The 20,842-nt window shown below is 34.0% G+C and overlaps 2 protein-coding genes and 1 pseudogene across 3 annotated transcripts; all 3 read left to right on the forward strand.

Moving 5' to 3' along the window:
• The first annotated feature begins 2,355 nt into the window (after nt 1-2,355).
• On the forward strand, nt 2,356-6,739 carry LOC140823640 (mannose-6-phosphate isomerase 2-like; annotated as a pseudogene).
• Nucleotides 6,740-7,402: 663 nt separating this feature from the next.
• On the forward strand, nt 7,403-13,344 carry LOC140823641 (uncharacterized). Of its 2 annotated transcripts, XM_073185086.1 has the most exons (10): nt 7,403-7,801; nt 9,088-9,132; nt 9,247-9,376; nt 9,756-9,825; nt 9,898-9,946; nt 10,175-10,272; nt 10,994-11,132; nt 11,328-11,430; nt 11,807-11,946; nt 13,260-13,344. In XM_073185086.1, the coding sequence occupies exons 1-9, from the start codon at nt 7,478-7,480 to the stop codon at nt 11,860-11,862; spliced, it is 1,014 nt and encodes a 337-aa protein (XP_073041187.1). In that variant the 5' UTR covers nt 7,403-7,477; the 3' UTR covers nt 11,863-11,946; nt 13,260-13,344. The 2 variants fall into 2 exon arrangements, with proteins under 2 accessions (XP_073041187.1, XP_073041188.1); XM_073185087.1 differs by lacking the exons at nt 11,807-11,946; nt 13,260-13,344 and having other exon boundaries at nt 11,328-11,704.
• On the forward strand, nt 12,389-14,657 carry LOC140823642 (small ribosomal subunit protein eS7-like). The gene is made up of 6 exons (XM_073185088.1): nt 12,389-12,597; nt 13,260-13,344; nt 13,435-13,508; nt 13,578-13,701; nt 14,000-14,182; nt 14,274-14,657. The coding sequence occupies exons 1-6, from the start codon at nt 12,404-12,406 to the stop codon at nt 14,391-14,393; spliced, it is 780 nt and encodes a 259-aa protein (XP_073041189.1). The 5' UTR covers nt 12,389-12,403; the 3' UTR covers nt 14,394-14,657.
• Nucleotides 14,658-20,842: the final 6,185 nt, after the last annotated feature.

Consider the following 20,842-nt stretch of genomic DNA (forward strand, 5'->3'; position numbering starts at 1 on the left):
TTTTTAAAAAAATTTATTTTAAATAAATGATAAATTGTTTTAACTTTTATAAGCTTATAATTTGTAAGATATTTTTTTTTAAAAATAAAAACATATCAAAACATTTTGATTAATTTATTTAAAACACATTAAAGATATTAAGAACACGCCTATAAGGTTGTTTCATAGTTCAATTTGTGAGAAATCTCACTTACTCTACCGGAAACATGAATAAATTGGTATCATGTAAAAAATATTAAATTTTCACTCCAAATATACACGATTACTTTATCTTACAAATATAGATTCGTGAAATCGTTTTACATAAGACTTACTCGAAAGATATTAACATGTTTGGTATTTTAAGATATTTGTATCAATAATATAATAAAAAATACATAAGTGTGGTGATGAATATATAAATGATACATATTAGATGTTATATAATTTATGGTTATATTGGTTTTTTTTAAAGAAATTAAAATAAGATCTTATTTATCCAACTTATTTCGACATATTATAAGTTGTTTTTTTAAATGAGATGTCATATAATTTTTGGGGATTAGGGATATATTGGTTTTTTTTTTTAAAAAAAAATTAAAATAAAATCTTATTTATCCAACTTATTTCACACATCATAATTTGTTTTTTTTAATATATAAAAAAAGCTACCTAACAAAATTTCTTAGCTAATTAATCTTAAACAATTTATAAGCTAGATCAGCTGCTTGCCAAACATCTTCTAGGTTCTTTCACACGTGACTCGTGAGCATAGATGTCGTATAATACCAAAAGATTTAATATAGACTGGAATATCGAACTCATAATCGTTGATTTTAATAAGAATGATTAAATTTATATATTAGCTTGTAATGACAAAATTAACATTATCACAATAAATTTTATAATTTCAAATTTGTTGATTGAGTTCATATTTCTTATCTGTTCATGAGCCGACGATACTTGCATGATTTATTTTGTTTTACCTAATTTATATATTATATAATATGATAATTGAGCCATTAATTTTGTGAGTAAAGTCAAATATAAATTTTTAAGATTAATCGAGCGATATTAATAATTTTATTGTGATTTATACAAATAATTTATATAATTATCATATTATATAATATATAAAAATAAATAAAAATATTTATTTGATTTTGATTTCTACTTACAAGTAAAATAAGAGAATAACAGGGTTTATGATTTTTATATATTGAGTGTAATTAAGTCATTTGTATTGTTTTTATCATTATATTAAAATTATCACATATCATAAAAAGGATATTTTATCCCTATATAAAATTATTTATCACGGGCTCATGATATTATCATGGGCTTGCTAAAAAAGAACCAAACGTGAGATGAGAGAGTATTATTTATCAATCCCTCTCTTATCCTATATACCAAACTATAAAAAACTCCCATACCTTGAATAATATAATATAATAACATCGTACCGAAAATTAATCTATTTAAAATATTTATACCAAAATTTTCAATATGTCTAATTAGTATATTGATTATAACAAAATATTGCAATATACCGATATTTCATTACGGTATCGATATATATCATTTTATACTGAAAAATATACATTATATTTTTAAAAATTTTAAACTTTATTATTTAAAATATTATATATTTTTTAATTTATATATTATTTGGATATATACCAAAATTTTAAATTTCATAATATTATCGTACCAAATATTTTAATATCAATATCACATCATATCAAAAATTTCAATAAATTCGATATTTTTATTTTTATATATAAAAAATTTAATATTTTTCTCCAGCTGTATTTCGAATAAGTATTATTATATGGCGAGATGGTTTGAGAGGGTTTAAGGCAATCCATCCAAACCGTCGTCAATTTTGCCCGTCTCCGAGTCTCTTCTAGAGTGGGTACGGTACGGTATACCGTACCGAACTACGGTACCGTATACCGTACCGAAAATATCGGTATGAAATTTTTTCATACCGATATCGATACCGAAAATTCGGTATACCGCATGTGCGGTATACCGAATTTTCGGTATGAAAAAAACTCATACCGGTACCGTACCGACACCGAAAATTTTGTCGGTATACCGAAAAAATGTCGGTATACCGAAAATACCGACATTTTTTCGATATACCGACATTTTTTTGGTATATCGAACTTAAATTTAAAAAAAATAATAATAAAAAATTATTTTCGGTATTTCGGTATTTACCGAAATACCGAAAAAAAAATTATTTTATACCGATACCGATATCGGAAATTTCGGTACGGTATCATACCGTACCGAAATTTTCGGTATACCGATTTTTTCGATAAGTTCGATATTTTTTTCGGCACGATTTTTCGGTATTTCGATATTTTTTCCCACCCTAAGTCTCTTCGTCCCCTCTCTCGATCGTTGCGTTTAAAAAGCCAACCGAACCGTTGCAATGAATTCGCGTACCTTCCTCTTTCCTCCTCTTCTACGGTTACCTTTTGCTACGTTTCCATCGAGTTCCTCGTCCTTTCGATGACGAAAATCGAGTTAAACACCATGGGTGTTGAGAATTCAGGAATCGTCAAACTCAGGTGTTCTGTCAAAAATTATGATTGGGGTAAGCTTGGGAATGAATCGACTGTGGCGCGATTGTATGCCAGCAACAGTGGGGAGGAGCAGATTGAGGATGATCGTGCGTATGCTGAGTTTTGGATGGGAACCCACGAGTCCGGGCCTTCGTACGTCATGTTGGTAGAAGGGAATGGAGTGGTTACTAAGGCTGATTCGGAGGGAGAAGGTGGCAGAAAAAGGAATAGTTGCAGTTTAGTTAGTTTGAAGGATTGGATTGGCAAAAATCCTGCTGTGCTGGGGGATAAGGTCTTGCGGAAGTGGGGGCCTAATCTTCCTTTTCTTTTTAAGGTGATTCTTGAAATGTTTTGTTAGTTTGTTCCATTGTGTGCAACTGCTTTTTGGGTTCAATTTGGGGTTGATCAAGTGGTTTTTGTATATTTTTTCTACCCTTTTTTTAATATATTTTGTGGAAGTAAATTTATTGATGTTCAAGCTGGGGTAAACCAGAGGAGGAGGATCGACCCTTTAAAAATTTCAAATTTCTTCAAAATACATGACTTCAAAACTAAATTCCTATATTCTCTTGTATCACAGGCATATGCATTTTGCATGATGAAAAATAAAACTTAGTGTCTGTTTTTGTTCATTGATTGTGTGAAAGTGTTGACAAATTGTTGTGTTTTAGGTACTTTCAGTGGCAAAGGCACTGTCAATACAGGCTCATCCAGATAAGAACTTGGCCGAAGTCCTGCATAAACAACAGCCAAGAGTGTACAAGGATGATAATCATAAACCTGAGATGGTGTTGGCTTTGACCGAGTTCGAGGCTTTGTGCGGGTTTATCAGTCTTGAGGTATGTTATCATCATCAGTTTGGCTCTTTGTTTCACGTGGAAGATATATTTCTTTGAATATAGAATTTGAATTAATTGGAAATTTCTTCTTGATTAATTGTGGGTTATACAAAGATGGTGTTTGGTTACTCCGTCGTCGAAGGCTGTTTTAGCCTTCATGGGTATTTTCTCACGGAGATTCTTTGAATGTGTACATGTGGTTCCTGTTGTTTTATGAAGAAAAATCCTAAATATATAAATGGATATTACTTGCTTTGATCTACTGAAAGCTACTGCCTTGCCTATGCTAGCAATTGACATATTTCATGATTTTTTTATCCCTTTAGTTGCTTTTGTATGATACCTTTGAGGTTTGTTTTGGTTATTACCTCTTTAATCTCTGCAAGCCTTCTTGAGAAAGATATGGAAAAACAGCCCCCATTGATGTGATCAAATGCTTGACGAAAAGGCAGAAACATGCTCTTGTGAGCCTTGTGATCGTTTTTGTATCGTAGCTTCGGTTTCTACCAGACTACGTGGCCAAAATTTTCTTTTGTTGGATTCTTCTTATCAGGACAAGATCAATAACATCGATTGGTGAGTCAACGACGTCATTGGAGACTATCGCCTCTAAAGGGAATCTATATTAATGCATGTTAATCTTACTCACCTCACACGTTTTCATATGACAAGATATATTGCGTAAGATGTAACTGCAAATCGAGAAGGTTGACTTCGAACCTGTGTAAAGGAATATTTATTGGGAAATTTTCATCACCTAAGTAATTGTTGGTATTGAATGGGTTTTATAAGGGTTTTAGAAAGTAGGATTAAAAGTAATGATCAAGCGAGGTTAAGTGTGGAGCGTGGATAAAACGCAATGATTTGATGGGGTAAAAAATAAAATATTAATACTTTTTAGATTGTTTTTTAAACAATATGAAAATTGAAATTCTTTTCCTGACAGAGAATCTAAGCTTATCCATTTCTTCTCGATATAAAATTTATGCATTTAGTTTTAAACTTAGTACATTATATATTATTTGGTTTGACTTAATTAAAATTATTTTAAAAATTAAATATGCTTTTCCTGACAAAGAATTCTGAATGATCTTCATTAAGTCTTTGGTTCTATATTAATGTTTCATTCAAGCCTTTGTTTGACTTTAATGCTTCAACTAACCTTGGTTTTTATCTTGTTGCAATTAAAAATATCTATGCTTACAGATAAGCCTTCTAATTCCATATTAAGCTTACAAATCCTTGTGGACTGGATGTCCCTTCGAGGGCATCTGATAAAATAGAAAACAAATTATTTGTGGATTGGATTTTAGTTGCTTGAGGAGGGTAACCTGTCTAGCCATACTTACTGTAGCGTCATGATATGTGGATCTGAAAGTACTCAGTTATGTTTTTGCTCAAGATGATTGAAAATGTTTTGTACTTTCCCGATCACATTGACAAGTATAATTCATTTACCTGAGTGCTTTCTCGTTTTTAGGAACTTAGTATAATCCATTTACCTGAGTACTTTCTCATCTTTAGGAACTTAAGAGTGTTCTTCACAATGTACCAGAAATTATTGAACTGGTAGGCAGTGCATATGCAGAGGAAATATTACAAGCAAGTGAACAAGATGGAGAGAAGAGGTTAAAAGAAATCTTGCAATCCCTATTTACTGGACTTATGTCAGTCAGCAATATTGTGATATCTGAAGTACTATCCAAGTTGACAAGTCGACTGAATTTGAAACGGGAGGTGTGTGAAAAATTTTCTTGTGCTGTTTTTTCAATGTATTTCTATATACTTGGAAATGATATCTGGCAACATGATTATATTTTCATCTTTTGGCCTAAATTTGTGTTCATCCATAGAATTTAGTTTCTCGTAGGTGAGGGAGTTAACAGAGAAGGAGGAGGTAGTCTCACGGCTTGAGAAGCAATATCCTGGAGACATTGGTGTCATATCTGCCTTCTTGTTTAATTATGTGAAACTTAATGCCGGTGAAGCCCTATACTTGGGAGCTAATGAACCTCACTCATACATAGCTGGTGAATGTGTCGAGTGCATGGCAACATCAGACAATGTTGTCCGTGCTGGTCTTACGCCAAAGAACCGGGATGTCCAAACGCTATGTTCCATGCTCACATACAAACAGGTGATAATAATAATTGTCAAATGACAATTTATTGTACGATCTTATCACTACTCTATAATGGCCTGATTTTTATACTAGATGCAAATTTTTTGTTAGCATATGAGGACTCGGATGACTTAGCAACTTGATCATGATTCAATTTAGGCTTTTCGTGTCTGTATCTTTACAAGCGCTTAGTAAATTAAGTGTATATGTTAGTGAACAAGTACGACATTGGTGCCCTTCATGCCAAGTTGATTTGTGCTTCTGTCTTTATTATTGAGTGTACTATTCATATCTTCTCTTAGTTTCTCATTGAAGTTAAATTATTCCGGCGAGGAGCTCAATATAGAAAGTCCAGCTATCGAGCGTCCTGTCGCTACATTATTTACAGACTTTCCCAGTGGCGGAAGGAGGGGGGGGCCAGCAGGTGCTGTCAACCCCCTTCGTTTTAAGGTTTTGGCTAAACATATAGTAAAATGTTATTCCGTTCCTCTACCTTTGAAAATTCTGTAAGTTTCTTAGTTTTGCCCACATGTCGCCAATGGACATACCCCTCCTGAAGTAATATCACTGGTGTGTCTGAAGTGATTACTGTTAGCATTTAGCACTTAGTCAATCTCCAACTGTTCGTCTAAATCATTTTTCTTGCAGGATTTTCCAAAATTTCTATCTGGGCTCCCTTCAAATCCTTAAACCATGAAATATATTCCTCCTTTTGATGAATTTGAGGTCGATAGATGCATTCTTCCTCGAGAAACTTCAATCATCGTTCCTCCCTCCCCTGGTCCTTCTATTTTCATGGTAATTTCAGGTGACGGAAAAATGTCCACTGAATCATCTGAAGAACTAATTACTGAAGGTACTGTGCTGTTTACACCTGCAAACGCTGAGGTCAACATAGCAACTATTTCTGGTTTGCATTTATATCGAGCAGGAGTCAACAGTAGGTTTTTCGATGAACCGGTTATTTCTTCGTCCAACCAGCAACATGAGAAGTAAATGGGGATCTTTCTTTGTCCCATTTTGCTATATGAAACCGTTCTTCTGTATAATATGCTCGGTCGGGTCAGGTGTGTTCCGGCTTGTTGTATGAATTCTTATATAGGGGAATCTGTGTATATAAAATATGCTGTGTAATATATTTGCATATGCAGATGAACTTCGTGAGATTTCTGGTCTGTGCCGTGTTGCCGCGTTCTTGTAAGCTTTGAACTTTGTGGTCTTGTTTGTTATGTTCCTAATCGTGAAAGTTACTACTATATTTAAAATTAGGCTTAGTACATTCTATTTAAATGTCCTGCTAACCAAAAAAAAAAAACATGCTAAAATGGACATATCTCTGCATAATTAATCAAAGAAATCAAGGTTATCTTAGAATTTCCATTATATACTATAGCTTATACACTTTTCTAATTATACACACTTCACTTGGAAAATTTAACATTGTACGTAAAATCCAATCAACAGGCGCATTTTCATTCATTTCCTTCACAATTTTAAATTCACTCGTAGAATCAATCATTATTTTAATTTAAATTTTAAGGAATCATAAAAAAAAAGTTTATTATTATTAAATCATATATATATATATATACAAAAACTTGTGAGACGGATTTTTTATTTTGGTCATCCATGAAAATGGATTACTTTTTGTGTTAAGAGTATTATTTTTTATTGTGAATATTGGTAGCGTTTTCGTCTCATAGATAAAAATTCGTGAGATCGTATCACAAGAGACCTATCATATATATATATATATATATATATATATATATATATGTATATGTTGATCTATAAAAAAATGATAAAATATATTTAAATTTTACATCTAATAAATGGAACACAACGGAGCGCATACCAAATATATACATATATAAAATCTAAATGAGAAATTTTGCCACACAAACCAATCTACTTGAATAGGATTTCATTTCAGTATAATCCTAGCTCAAGGTTCCCCAACTATGGTTGCCCTCGGCGCTATCGTAATTGCCAACGGTCCAGGCATCGGGATTGCCACAATGCGCCGCGCAACCACAACGAACAGCAATAACAAAACACGGGTCCCTTATGAACTGAAGCAGGGACAGTCCCGCCATTTTCACAAGCTCCCCTCAGGTTTAAACATGGAGTTCATTTTTCAAAAGGGCTTCGATAAGAATCCACAGAGCCCACCTCTGCTATTCATCCACGGAAGCTTCCACGCGGCTTGGTGTTGGGCTGAACACTGGTTGCCCTACTTTTCTGGGAATGGTTTTGATTGCTATGCTCTCAGCTTGCTGGCTCAGGTATAACTCTCTCTCTCTCTCTCTCTCTCTCTCTCTCTCTACTTTATCTCTGTGGTTTTGATATGTTGACCTTCTCAGTGATCTAGTGCCGCAATGTGCGGTAGCAGCAACCTCCCGTTTGCTTGTTTAAGTTAAAGGGAAAAAAATGGTACTACGAGTGATTGTTTTAGGAAAAAAAGAGAAAAGAAAATCAGAATTTTTTGTGCTTTCTAAAATGAATTAAAAGTCACAAATTACATTAGGACATTTACCCGAATTTCTTTCAACTTTTTAGGGTATTGTCGACAGGATCTGGGTCATAGATTTTAAAGAAATTGATGGATCCCATATATGCATGGTTAAAATTGGGCCATTGATCTTCTCATGCAGTGTGAAATCTTCCACTTTTTAGGTAGGCGAGCTTAACTTGTATTCCATTGCAGAACATGTTAAATTAACCACCACTAGGAGCTGACACCTGCCGAAGCCCATTGTGGAACATGTTACATTAGCCATTAGCCACCCCTGCTGGTTCGGCGATTACTTGTACTCTATTGTGGAACATGTTACGCCAACCACCACTAGGAGCTGACACCCGCCTCAGCCCATTGTGGAACATGTTACATTAGCCACCCCTGCTGGTACTGCGATTACCTGTACTCCATTGTGGAAGAACATGTTACATTAGGAGCTGACACCTGCCACATCCTATTGTACGACTTTCATACGTCTATCTTTTGTGGACCTTGATTCTGTCTGTAAAATCAATATTGATCACCTTAGGGCTTAGAGACACTGAGCCATCCTAGTTTGCCTGTTGCCCTGATAATTTCTCGAAGACAACACCAATATTAGGTGCCACGCCCAAGAAGATAACTCAAATCCAAATGTCTAGTGCATTCAGTGTATATACCTTAATCCAATCCCTAACATGAATATAGACCACAGTAGTTACACTGAACAAATTCCTAGCTAGCCTTTTGGTTGTGAAGATTCTCAATGAGCATCATTAATACTTTGCGGCCCTAAGATTGGAGAAGCCAGGCCAAATCCAAATGCCTGGTGTGGGCAAGCCACTCAAACTAATTAAAAGTTGCACTATTATTTATGAACCATGACATATGTTACATTTTAGGCGAGTCTGCACGACATTTAATTGTGTGCTTTTATAAAAACTTCCATTAATCGTTAGTGCACATCACCAATTCTGAGCCCTGTTCTAATCCTAAAACAAATTGAGATTTTGACTTCCCCGATATAGCCGTGGTTTTGGATTTTGAGGCATTGTGTATTATCAAAATTTTCAGGGAGAAAGTGAGTCTCCGGCTGGTGCAGTCTCAGGTTCTCTCCAGGTATCCTTTCCTTTTCGGTGGATAGTGAACCTCTTGATTAGATGAATTTGATTGTGACATTGGACTTAATATGCTTGTTACTTTCTAAACCCAAACACTGCTTAATTGCAGTAGACACATGCAGCTGACATTGCTGATTTCATTGAAAAGGAGATTCAATTACCACCAGTGTTGGTGGGGCATTCTTTCGGTGGGCTTATTGTTCAATACTATATTGCTGGTGTAGAAAATGGTCTTGTACAAGGTAAGTAACATTTTTAGGATGGAAACTATGAAGTTTAGTTTCTTGTCATCTTTATGAAGATTGATCTAGAAACCACTACATGATTCATCTTACGGTTTGCTGACATTCCCATATCGTCTTGTTGTAGAATTCTTTATCGTCTTTCTGTGGAAGTAAAATATGTGTTGTTTTGTTTCAATAATCTTTGTTTATTCAAAACTAGCCAATAACATCAAAAAGAGTCCTATCTCAGATCATAAAACCAGCCCTTCGCGTGCTTTTATGCATGAGATGAGACACTAACATTTTTGAGCTGGTTAAGATATTTTTTATTTTAAATGGTCATTCTTTTAATGGTTTTGTTTTTGACTCTGCTTTTCCCAATCCTGCTCAATGTCAGAAAAGGGATCCTCATGGTTATCTCTGGCTGGAGCCGTTCTTGTTTGTTCAGTGCCTCCTTCAGGAAATAGGTGACTCCCTGCATTTACAGCTTTTGATTCTTTGCTTTGCCAAACTGACATATATTCTTTGCGTTTATTTAGTGGGTTGGTTTGGCGTTATTTGTTCTCCAAGCCCATTGCTGCATTTAAGGTAATTGTCTTTTTAGGAATTAAGTACTCATTTTTCACTTGTATAGTGCAAGGGCTCTGACACTGGCACCTGCAAGTTATTATACAGTTCTCCCTTCAAAACAATGTTTCAGTTATCAAGCAACTTTTGTCTGTCTTTAGTTCTTTTAAAGCTATTTGACTCGTGAGTTGTGCGTTCCTGTGAATTTTACATGATTAAACATTGTGATTAAACTTTTCCATGGAGCAGGTGACACGCAGTTTGGCAGCCAAAGCTTTTCAAACTTCTCTGCCTCTTTGTAAAGAAACTTTCTTCTCTTCGTCCATGGACGATTACCTTGTCCAACGGTTAGTACATGTAAACCTACTCACTTGTTTCTTAATATTCAATTTAACACACCTTGTATTTTAATAAAGTGTAAGCAACATGTTTTTTAATTCCCAAAATGGAAGAATATAGTTTTTTGAATATCTAAATCTTGACAGATGAATTGTGTTCTGGTTCTCGTTGAAGATGAAAAGATTTACTTTAATACTTTACGTGTGATGTTAGTAATTTTTAACTTTTAATTGGCAAAGAAACTGAACTTTAGTGATCTTGATCATGCTTTCCAAAAGCTTCAAAGATATTATATTATTGTAAATTGTACAATGCCTCGATTTGGATGCGCTAAACTGTACCAGTTAGCTTGAAGGTTTGAATTATCATGACGATCATCTGTTGCGTTTAAATTGGAATTTTTTCTAAATGGATAATAGAAATAAGGATCTCACTGTGATTCCGTTGCAATCCATGAAAGTTATTCCAGATTTAGCTGTTATCGTTGATTGGCAGAATGAGGGTTTCCTAATTGGAAACATATTTAGAAAATATAAAGATTCGATACTATCTATATACAACCACCCTCTCAAAATTATCCCTAGCTCAATGACCTCCTACTTTCTGCCTGCCCCAAACGGCCCACCTTAGATTAATTAAATAATTTAAAAGGAAAAGAAAAGGAAGCTTGCCGTTGTTTCATTTTTCTGGAAACAAAGTTTAAGATTCTTTTTAAATGACCATCTGCAGATACCAGATGCTGATGACAGAAAGTTCAAGATTGCCACTGTTTGACCTCCGGAAGCTCAATGCATCACTTCCTGTTCCTAAAGTGAAGGATTCGTCTATCAAAATTCTTGTATTGGGAGCAAAGGATGATTTCATAGTGGTAAAATAATTCATCTTCTGTATTTTTCCCGAAACTTCAAAGCAGAGTGTATGATTTAGTTGACATGATTGCATTTTCCTTGACATTATTGTACATTTTGTAACAACCCTCAACTTATATAAACCCAACTCTTCCGAAGCTTGGATATAAGGCGCTGCTATATTAATTACAATTTACAATCATATGATTTTGTAGGATGCCGAGGGACTTAGTGAAACAGGCAAGTTTTATGGTGTGTCACCGGTTTGCATTGAAGAAGTTGCCCACGACATGATGCTGGATTGTTCGTGGGTAAAAGGTGCAGAAGTTATCCTTGCATGGCTGGGTGTTTGAAATTTAGAGCATACAAAATTGCTATATAATCTTCTATACAGTCCATTCTCAACCGAAGTCAAGATGCGAATAGAATGTGAAATTTTATCTTGAACATTATTAGAATTGGAGTTCTGAGACGCTAGCGTCTCAAAAAAATTGAAAACAGAATTGACTTCTGATCTATTTAGACGATGATGCTGTAGACAATTTGGAGAAACCTTTTTTTTCAGTCCCAGAATGAGGAGCTAATTCCGGTACTCTACCGAATACATTTTCGTACCCCTGCTACTGAATCACTGGTGTGAATTGTGCCTTATATTTTGGCTTTTGCCATCTTTTGCTGATTGTTATGCTAAAAGTACTCGAATCCAGAACCTGTGTTACTGCATCAGGCAATACTCCATTTACCAACTGATGCAAGCTCAAGTCTATCTTCTGTCAGCAACAAAATCCCAAAACTGTGGACAACCACCTCAGTGGATACTTGCCCATCTAAATGGTATATTCTTGCCCACCTATTTTTTGTAGTTAAAACTGACAGATAATTATGGTTGCTTCACAAATTTACTAAAATATGTTGTTATGATAGTTTTAATCAAATAAAAATATATCAATTTTATAATTTGATATTTTAAAAATTAGATTATGACACCATAATTGGTTGGCTACTCAATCTTATTAGTGTAGTGTAGTATGTGTAATTTGCTTCTTTGGGCAAGAGATTAAGTCACATTTTATATTTAAAAGAACAAAGACAATCTTATTTTCAGACTACTTAAATATTATTATTTGTAGATTGTTCATTAAATTTTCTTAAAACTACCAAGATTATATTAATAGAAAAACATATAATGGAAACAGAATTGACCAAAATTTAACATTATACAATTTTATTAGCATTTGAGAAGAATAATAATAATTTTATAAATTGTAAAATAATAAAAAAAAAAAAGATAATGAAATATTTGCATGCATACGAATTTTATTTCAATACTGGCCCAATTTACAAGGCCCAAACATTTGGCCCTGTAAGAAAACCCTATCGCTACTCTATTTCTTCATTAGATCTCACTAAGCCGTCTTCCTCCAAAGCTACGCCCGCGCTCTTTCCTTCCCAATCGTCCGAAGGTGTTGGGAGATCGTTTGCGAGGTAGTAGCGTTATGTTTTTCGATAATTAGCGCCTTTAGTACTTGCTGAATTATTTTGTACGATGTTTTTGTATTGGAAGAATCTTAATTGTGTTAAAGTTACAGATTTTTGCTAGCGCGTAGATGAATGATGAGTGTTGTTGCATCGAATTTTATGCGCTGTTTGTTGATTATATTATTTTATTGATTTTGACGTACTAGAGATGATAATAGTAGTATTTTTTAAAAAAAAAAAATTGGTATGGCAGAAAAGTTTGAAGTGTTCTTATCGTGACTTATAAAGCAACATATTTTAGCTGGAAAAAATACATAGTTTTCAATCAAATATTCTTGTAGTTTCTTAATTAACAGTTCAGATCATCTAAAATTTACTTATTGCGCTTGTTGAACTGATTAGAGCTTGTTGTTAGTTCCATTTCAACATTATTTGTCAAGATTACACTGTTATTTCCGCCATGGTTGTTGAATACCATTAGACATTGGTGGCAGGAACAGAGGTGGTGATGTGGGGGGTGGGGGTGGGGGTATACGCATTTGTACAATTCTCTGTATGCAACAAAACACGGGGAAATAAGGAAGAAAATGCACCGTAAAAGTTGTGCTATTATACTTTCTGGCAGAGTCAGTTGTGGGGTATTTATTTCTTGTTTTGTTTGCTTGAAGTTCTTTCAAGATGTACACTGCATTGCAAAAGATTCACAAGGACAAGGATGCTGAGCCCACAGAGTTTGAGGAGACTGTTGCTCAGGTCATTACTGCTGCTATTGAACCCACTACATTTTGTTGAATTTCGGAAATGTACTCCTTGTTGAACTATGTCTTATTGATCTATCTGCAGGCTCTGTTTGATCTAGAGAACACAAATCAAGAAATTAAGAGTGACTTGAAAGACCTCTACATCAACTCTGCCTTGTAGGTGTTACAATCTTAGCTTTTTTTTTGCAGTGCATATTTATAAGCAATCCATCACACTCCCTGCAGGCAAGTTGATGTTTCTGGTGGGAAGAAGGCTGTTGTGATCCATGTTCCTTACCGATTGAGAAAAGCTTTCCGTAAGATCCAACCTAGGCTGGTGAGGGAGCTTGAGAAGAAGTTCAGTGGAAAGGTACTGCTAACATGATGCTTTGCTTATGGTCACTCAAATTAGAAAGATTGTCATGGATGGTGGTGGTTTTGTTTTCATTTGTGATAATATAAAAGACCAGGACAGAAAAGCTTGTTACAAGAAATGGAATTGCTTCCTTTTTTCATTTGCAGCTGTTGCATCTTTGTGTGACCTTGAACTTCATTTCCACTGCATGTGGTGTTCGTTCAAGTGTATTTTGTTCTCGGTGGTGAGCATTGACGCATTTTTAATTGCTCGACAACTGTTTATGTGTTGATAGTAATTTTTGGACATGCAGGAAGTGGTTCTAATTGCTACCAGGAGAATTTTGCGTCCTCCAAAGAAAGGCTCTGCCGTCCAGAGACCACGCACACGTACCCTTACGGCTGTGCATGAGGCCATGATGGAGGATGTTGTTTATCCCGCCGAGATTGTTGGAAAACGCATCAGATACAGGCTTGATGGATCAAAGATTATGAAGGTGATGATTTCTCGATATCATTTTTATCTCGGTTTTTTTTTTCTTGGCACCATTGTACATGGTTTTACAATCAATTTTCGGCTTGTTGCAGGTTTTTTTGGATCCCAAATCTAGGAATGATACTGAGAGTAAGTTGGAGACATTTGCTGGAGTATACCGGAAGCTTTCAGGGAAAGACGTTATCTTTGAGTTTCCAGTAACAGAGGCATAATCATCTATGTTTGTAGACGTTTTGTCGGGATTTCAAGTTTTGACCTGGAGACCCTTTTTTGCTGAAACTGGAGGGAATGTTTTGAACATCCGTGCTTTTGTTTTTTTTCCTCTTGTGAAAAATTGAATTGTTTACTGCAATTTCAGAAAATGTGGATCCCTAATATTTAGACGATTTTGATATTTGGTGTGTCAAGTGTTGTACCCTGCTTTTCTTGTTTGAACAAACTTTACTGTCTTGAAATATAGCAGCATTTGATGCTGATACTGCCTGTGCTCTTGTGTGTATTTTTGTTTTAACGTGGATTTGGACCCGCGGCTCTCCCAAAACTTTGGAACTTCTCCCCGATCCCCAGGGGTGTTGATATTAATAACTATTTGATGCACATTTATAAACGAATTTAAATAATAACAAAAAGCTTGCATCGAAGTTTCACAACCATGCTTCCAAATAATTTACCTCTTTATTTCCATTTACTATCTAATTATATTTTTTTATTAAGAAATATACTTCAATTATTTCTGCCTTTCTTGTGATTTAATTATATCCTATTTGTATATCAAAACAAAATCGTTCTTATGTGAGCGACGATTTTATAAAATTAGCCTATTTGGTGGGGGTTTGGTAACTACTATAATATCAACGACTTTTTAACCTTAGTTTTTTTAACATATTTTTGTCTTCTACTTGTGTCTTGAACACGAGCGTTGAGTACAAATTTATATTTTAAATGATATTTTATGGCAAAATTCTTTGGTTTTTTTTTCCTAACAAACCTATTCATACCATTAATTAAAGTTAAGCAGATAAAATAAATAATTTTTGGTATGTTGTTGAAGTCTTTTTTACAATTAAGAAATATCCCTCCTATCTTTTAAAAATAAAAAATAAAAAAACATTAAATCTATTCCTATTACTTTACTAGTAGGCAAAAACTTATGTGAGACGGTCTCGCGAATCGTATTTTGTGATACGGATATTTTATTTGGGTCATTAATGAAAAAGTATTACTTTTTATGCTAAGAGTATTAATTTTTATTGTGAATATCGGTATGGTTTACTCGTCTCACAGATAAAGATTCGTGAACGTCTCATAAGATACCTACTCCTAGTAGTATTAAGGTTGATGCATGGTTAGTAATCACTTTTATTTTCTCATGTCATATCAATATTTTTTTCTCCAAAGTATATTTACCTACCGTTATATTTTAAATAAACCAAGCATAATTAGTTATTTTTATTTAAAATAATAATGTTTCATATTAAAATTTATTATGTAAAAATATAAATCTATATTTTCGATAAAAATTTAAATTTACATGAACACATCGTGTACGTATGGTTATTAGTTTTCATTAATCTTTCCGACCTTTTTTATTAAATACTTCGTCCGAATTAAACAACATTTCTTTTCAATTTCACGATAGAATAGAAATAATCATATTATCAAATTTGTATACTTCGAATTTAGCATTAATTTTTGCACATGTGTGATTGTAAGATTGAGATAAACATATATCACCCAAAAAAATAAACATATATAACCCAAAAAAAACAATATATCAATCTTCACCAAAAAAATAAACATATATAACCCAAAAAAACTTTATCAATTTAAAAAATAATTAATACAATAGCAAGGGTCGTGATTGTAAGATTGAGATTTTTATTTTTGAAAATTTCGTATTGGGCTTTTTTTGACTAAAATTCAAGTTTAGTATCGAGGTTATATTTCTACGTTTTTCAAGAGTAGGTCTCATGTGAGACCGTCTCACGGATGCTAATATGTGAGACGACAACCCTAACTATATTCACAATTAAAAGTAATACTCTTAGCATAAAAAATATGACAAAAACTTGTGTGAGACGGTGACCTATGTCGTATTTCGTGAGATGGATATCTATTTGGATCATTCATGAAAAAGTATTACATTTTATGCTACAAGTATTACTTTTTATTGTGAATATGACTCGTCTCACCGATAAATTCCATGAGACCGTCTCACAAGAGACTTACTCAAAAAATATATTTTTTCATGGATAACCCAAATAAGAGATCCGTCCCACAAATTCGACCCGTGAGACCGTCTCATACAAGTTTTTGCCGTTTTTCAATGAATTAGCCGAGTTTGTGTGCTTGTATTCTCAGTTTTTAAATTTCTCTTCAGTGTAATTGAAATATTAAGTTAATCATTCCATTGCATTTTTGTTTTACCAAGTACAAACAAAAATATGTTGATTCATAGAACTATTACTCTCTCAAAACAGACCAGTTAATAAAAAATGAAATTTAATCACGAATTATTCAAATTTTGATTTTGGTAGTGTTTTACAAAAATATTGATAAGACATAAAAAATACTTAAGTGACATCAAAAATATCAATATATCTGATAATATGTAAGCTGTCAAACCAAAATAACAAAAAATATCGACGTGACACAAATACAAGTATTCCTCCATATCCAATATCAGAGGCGTCTATTTCAACTATTTTGAATGCTTCTGGATTAGCAATAGATAAACAAGGGAGTTCTTTAACTCTTTCTTTTATTTTTTGTATTGCTAAAGTATGACTATCAGTCCATGGTTGAGGATTTTTCTTCAACCTTTGAAATAATAATTTACAATCTTGAGCGAGATCTTTATAAAAATCTCCTATATAATTAAGACTTCCAAGAAATTATATTTGCCTTAAAGGGATCAAAAGAGGAATTAAAATATCCTTATCTAATTTCAGGATGTCTTCATTGTTGTCCTGTTGACAAAGATCTAATAGGTCTATCTCCAATTCATATAGCTCAAAGCTATTTAATTAAAGATTTACAACCCATATTGGGAAGAAAAACTCGTGATATTTTAATTCCTCTTTTGATCCCTTTAAGGCAAATATAGCATTATTATAATAATGAATCTCATATGTTGAGGATTTTTCTTCAACCTTTGAAATAATAATTTACAATCTTGAGCGAGATCTTTATAAAAATCTCCTATATAATTAAGACTTCCAAGAAATCTTTGTAATTGATTTACATCAGTGATTTTATCAGGAAATTTATCAGCAAAAACAATTGCCTTCTTGTGATTTCAATTTTCTCTTCTTCACAGGATCGATTGCTCTACGTATTTAACACGAATTAATTAATTACAACACACAGAAATTAGAGATTACCTTTGAAACGTGTTTTCGATCTTTCTCTGCACTGGATCTACGCTTCAAACCTCCAAGTCTTCTCCGGTGTTCTCTCAAACTCTTAATGTAGGATTGTGTGTGGTCACAAGTTACAATATCACATATATATATAATATATTTGTGATATCTTGTAACAAAAAGATAATGACAATATCTTTTTAATTATAATTTAAAATGGATATAATATATTATACCATATCTAGAAGATTTGATATCTCAATGTTCCATGAAATATAATAGTCCAGATAAATTTATCCCACATATACCATAAATTATAACTCATATAATTTATCCGAGTTTATATTAGAGCCACCAAAGGGACCTGGTCGGATTCAATTAATTTAAGCTCCAATAAATTAATTTGATCCAATCAACTCATGATTTATCAAAATAATTTATTAATCTTATTCTACTCCACTAAAAGGATAAGATTGCACTCTCAAATCAATTGATATTACTGAAGCACAAAATCAATAATTACATCCTCTGATTTATCGACCCAACATATCACCCCTGTCGATCAATCAGAACATCTAAACCAGGGTATCATGACCATGTAACCCATATTAGATATTCATAACTTCTCAACCCTCATCTTCTCTTTGACAGTCCCATGTGATCACATCACATAATTAATTCAACAAGAATATTGAATTACTGAGCTCAGATTTTACTGTCTTTTAGAAGAAGTTGTGAGTTTATGATCATACCTATTGACTAGGTGACAGATTCCATATTACGAATATATGTTCTTTGTTATTTCACTTTGATTCCCAAAACATCGAGATATTGACCAATGGTTTGATCTCACTCATTGATGTATCAAAGAACTTCAAGTTAGTAATCAAAGTTCATTATCCGCTCAGGATTAAGGTGTTATGTACGACAATCAAGTGATTTTGAATTAGTATGGTCAAATCAAATTCAAATCTCACGTGGTCCAGTCCAATACAACAAAATGTATCCTCAACTTTATTACCAAACCAAAGATAGGCTTCAATAAAATTGAGACGATCTTATCAAAATAATTTGTCCTTATTTATTTACCGATCGTGGACAATAAAACTTTGGATTGAATTACAAATTGAATCTTTCCGTGTTTAACGGCTTAAACACTCAATTTATAATAATACAACAATCCAATGGACATATGCATTGCTCAAAATAAATTTATTTAAACAAATAAATGAAGATTATTTTAATTTCAAAATGTCATCAACATATAAAAAGTACTCAATGGGCATCATACTATCGAACATTTTCTTCCCACTTGCCCTAGAGTAAATGAGTCATGTCTAGTACACCCATATTTTGAATATGTTCCTCAAAAGCTCTAGCAGGTAAGCTTTTGGTGAAAGGATCAGCAAGATTTTCAGCAGATGCTATCTTGCACACTGTCACGTCTCCTCGTTGAACAATATCCCTCACTAGGTGATATTTTCGTTCAATGTGTTTTCCACGCTGATGGTTTCTTGGTTCTTTTGCATTTGCCACTGCACCACTGTTATCACAATATAAAGTAATGGCATTTGATGCAGCAGGAATAACCTCAAGGCTTAGCAAAAACTTTTTCAGCCAAACGGCTTCTTTTGATGCTTCACAAGCCGCTACATACTCCGCTTCCATTGTGGAATCAGCAATACATGATTGCTTGATACTCCTCCAAACAACGGCACCACCACCCAATGTGAATACAGATCCCGATGTGGATTTACGAGAATCTCTATCAGCTTGAAAATCAGAATCAGTATAACCCACAGGTGCCAACTCTGAAGCCGAGTAAACCAACATATACCCTCTAGTTCTGCGAAGATACTTGAGAATATGCTTTACAGCAATCCAGTGCTCTGGTCCTGGGTTTGACTGATATCTACTAACAATCCCAACAGCATAACAAATATCTGGTCGAGTGCATAGCATAGCATACATAAGACTTCCTACAGCCGAAGCATAAGGAACTCTATTCATGTATTCCACTTCACTTGGATTCTTGGGATTGTGGTCCTTTGACAAGTGAATTCCATGTCTGAAAGGTGTTTGACCCTTCTTGGAATTTTGCATTGCATACCTCACCAATATTTTATCAATATATGAAGATTGAGATAAAGCAATCCGTTTGTTCTTCCTATCCCGAAGGATCTGGATTCCTAGAACATAACTTGCTTCTCCCAAGTCTTTCATGTCAAACTGTTGAGACAACCAATTTTTGGCAGATGTCATCACCCCTACATTATTCCCAATAAGTAGAATGTCATCCACATATAGCACAAGAAAAATCACCTTGTCATCTAAAATTTTCTTATAGACACAAGGCTCATCAATATTTTGATCGAAACCATAATCTTTCACAGATTGATCAAAAACGATGTTCCAAGACCTTGACGCCTGTTTAAGTCCATAAATAGACTTTTTCAGTTTGCATACTTTATGCTCTTGACCGTTGTGAATAAAACCGTCTGGTTGTACCATATAAATGGTTTCGTCAAGATTTCCATTAAGAAATGCTGTCTTGACATCCATTTGCCACACCTCATAATCAAAATGAGCTGCAATGGATAAGAGAATCCGAATAGACTTTATCATAGCCACAGGTGAGAAGGTTTCATCGTAATCGATTCCTTCTCGTTGGCTAAAACCTTTGGCTACCAATCTAGCCTTAAAGGTCTCTATTTTTCCGTCTATTCCTCTCTTTCTCTTGTAGACCCACTTACACCCTATAGGTCTCACACCTTCAGGAATGTCTACAAGAACCCAGACGGAGTTAGTGTACATGGATCTCATTTCTGATTCCATGGCACTCCTCCATTGGTCAGCGTCAACATCCTCCATAGCTTCTTTGTACGTGATGGGATCTTCCTCTTGTTCAATGGAAACCGCATCAAACGATTCTCCATAGAGCAAGTATCTAGAAGGTTGTCGAATGACCCTCCCACTACGTCTAAGCTGTGGAGGTTCTTGGTTGATTGGAATTGATTGTCGTTGTCTTAAGTTCTCTTCTTGATCATTTCCTTCATTCTCCGTTTGGACATGATAAGGTGACCGATCATTGGAACCAATGTTTTCTACCACTTCATTTGTTTGGAAACCAGTGGTTAATGGTGGTAGAAATGTGAATTCAAACTGAGTAGGTTCAGTGCGGATCTCTGGAGTAGATAATTCAATAATCTCTTCCAAAAGAACCTTACTCTTTGATTCACTCTCTTCTATGTGCTTGTCCTCTAAGAAGGTTGCATTTGTACTTACAAATACCTTCTTGT

The sequence above is a fragment of the Primulina eburnea genome, chromosome 2 (genome assembly GCF_022965805.1).
Source record: "Primulina eburnea isolate SZY01 chromosome 2, ASM2296580v1, whole genome shotgun sequence".
Taxonomy (NCBI): domain Eukaryota; kingdom Viridiplantae; phylum Streptophyta; class Magnoliopsida; order Lamiales; family Gesneriaceae; genus Primulina; species Primulina eburnea.

Coding starts and splice junctions, on each gene's coding strand:
- LOC140823642 (XM_073185088.1), top strand. CDS start 12,404: ATGAAATATTTGCATGCATACGAATTTTATTTCAATACTGGCCCAATT. Junction 13,509..13,577: donor CTCTACATCAACTCTGCCTT/GTAGGTGTTACA, acceptor CACTCCCTGCAG/GCAAGTTGATGTTTCTGGTG. Junction 13,702..13,999: donor AGAAGAAGTTCAGTGGAAAG/GTACTGCTAACA, acceptor TTGGACATGCAG/GAAGTGGTTCTAATTGCTAC.
- LOC140823641 (XM_073185086.1), top strand. CDS start 7,478: ATGGTTGCCCTCGGCGCTATCGTAATTGCCAACGGTCCAGGCATCGGG. Junction 9,826..9,897: donor GTGCCTCCTTCAGGAAATAG/GTGACTCCCTGC, acceptor GCGTTTATTTAG/TGGGTTGGTTTGGCGTTATT. Junction 11,133..11,327: donor CAAAGGATGATTTCATAGTG/GTAAAATAATTC, acceptor ATGATTTTGTAG/GATGCCGAGGGACTTAGTGA.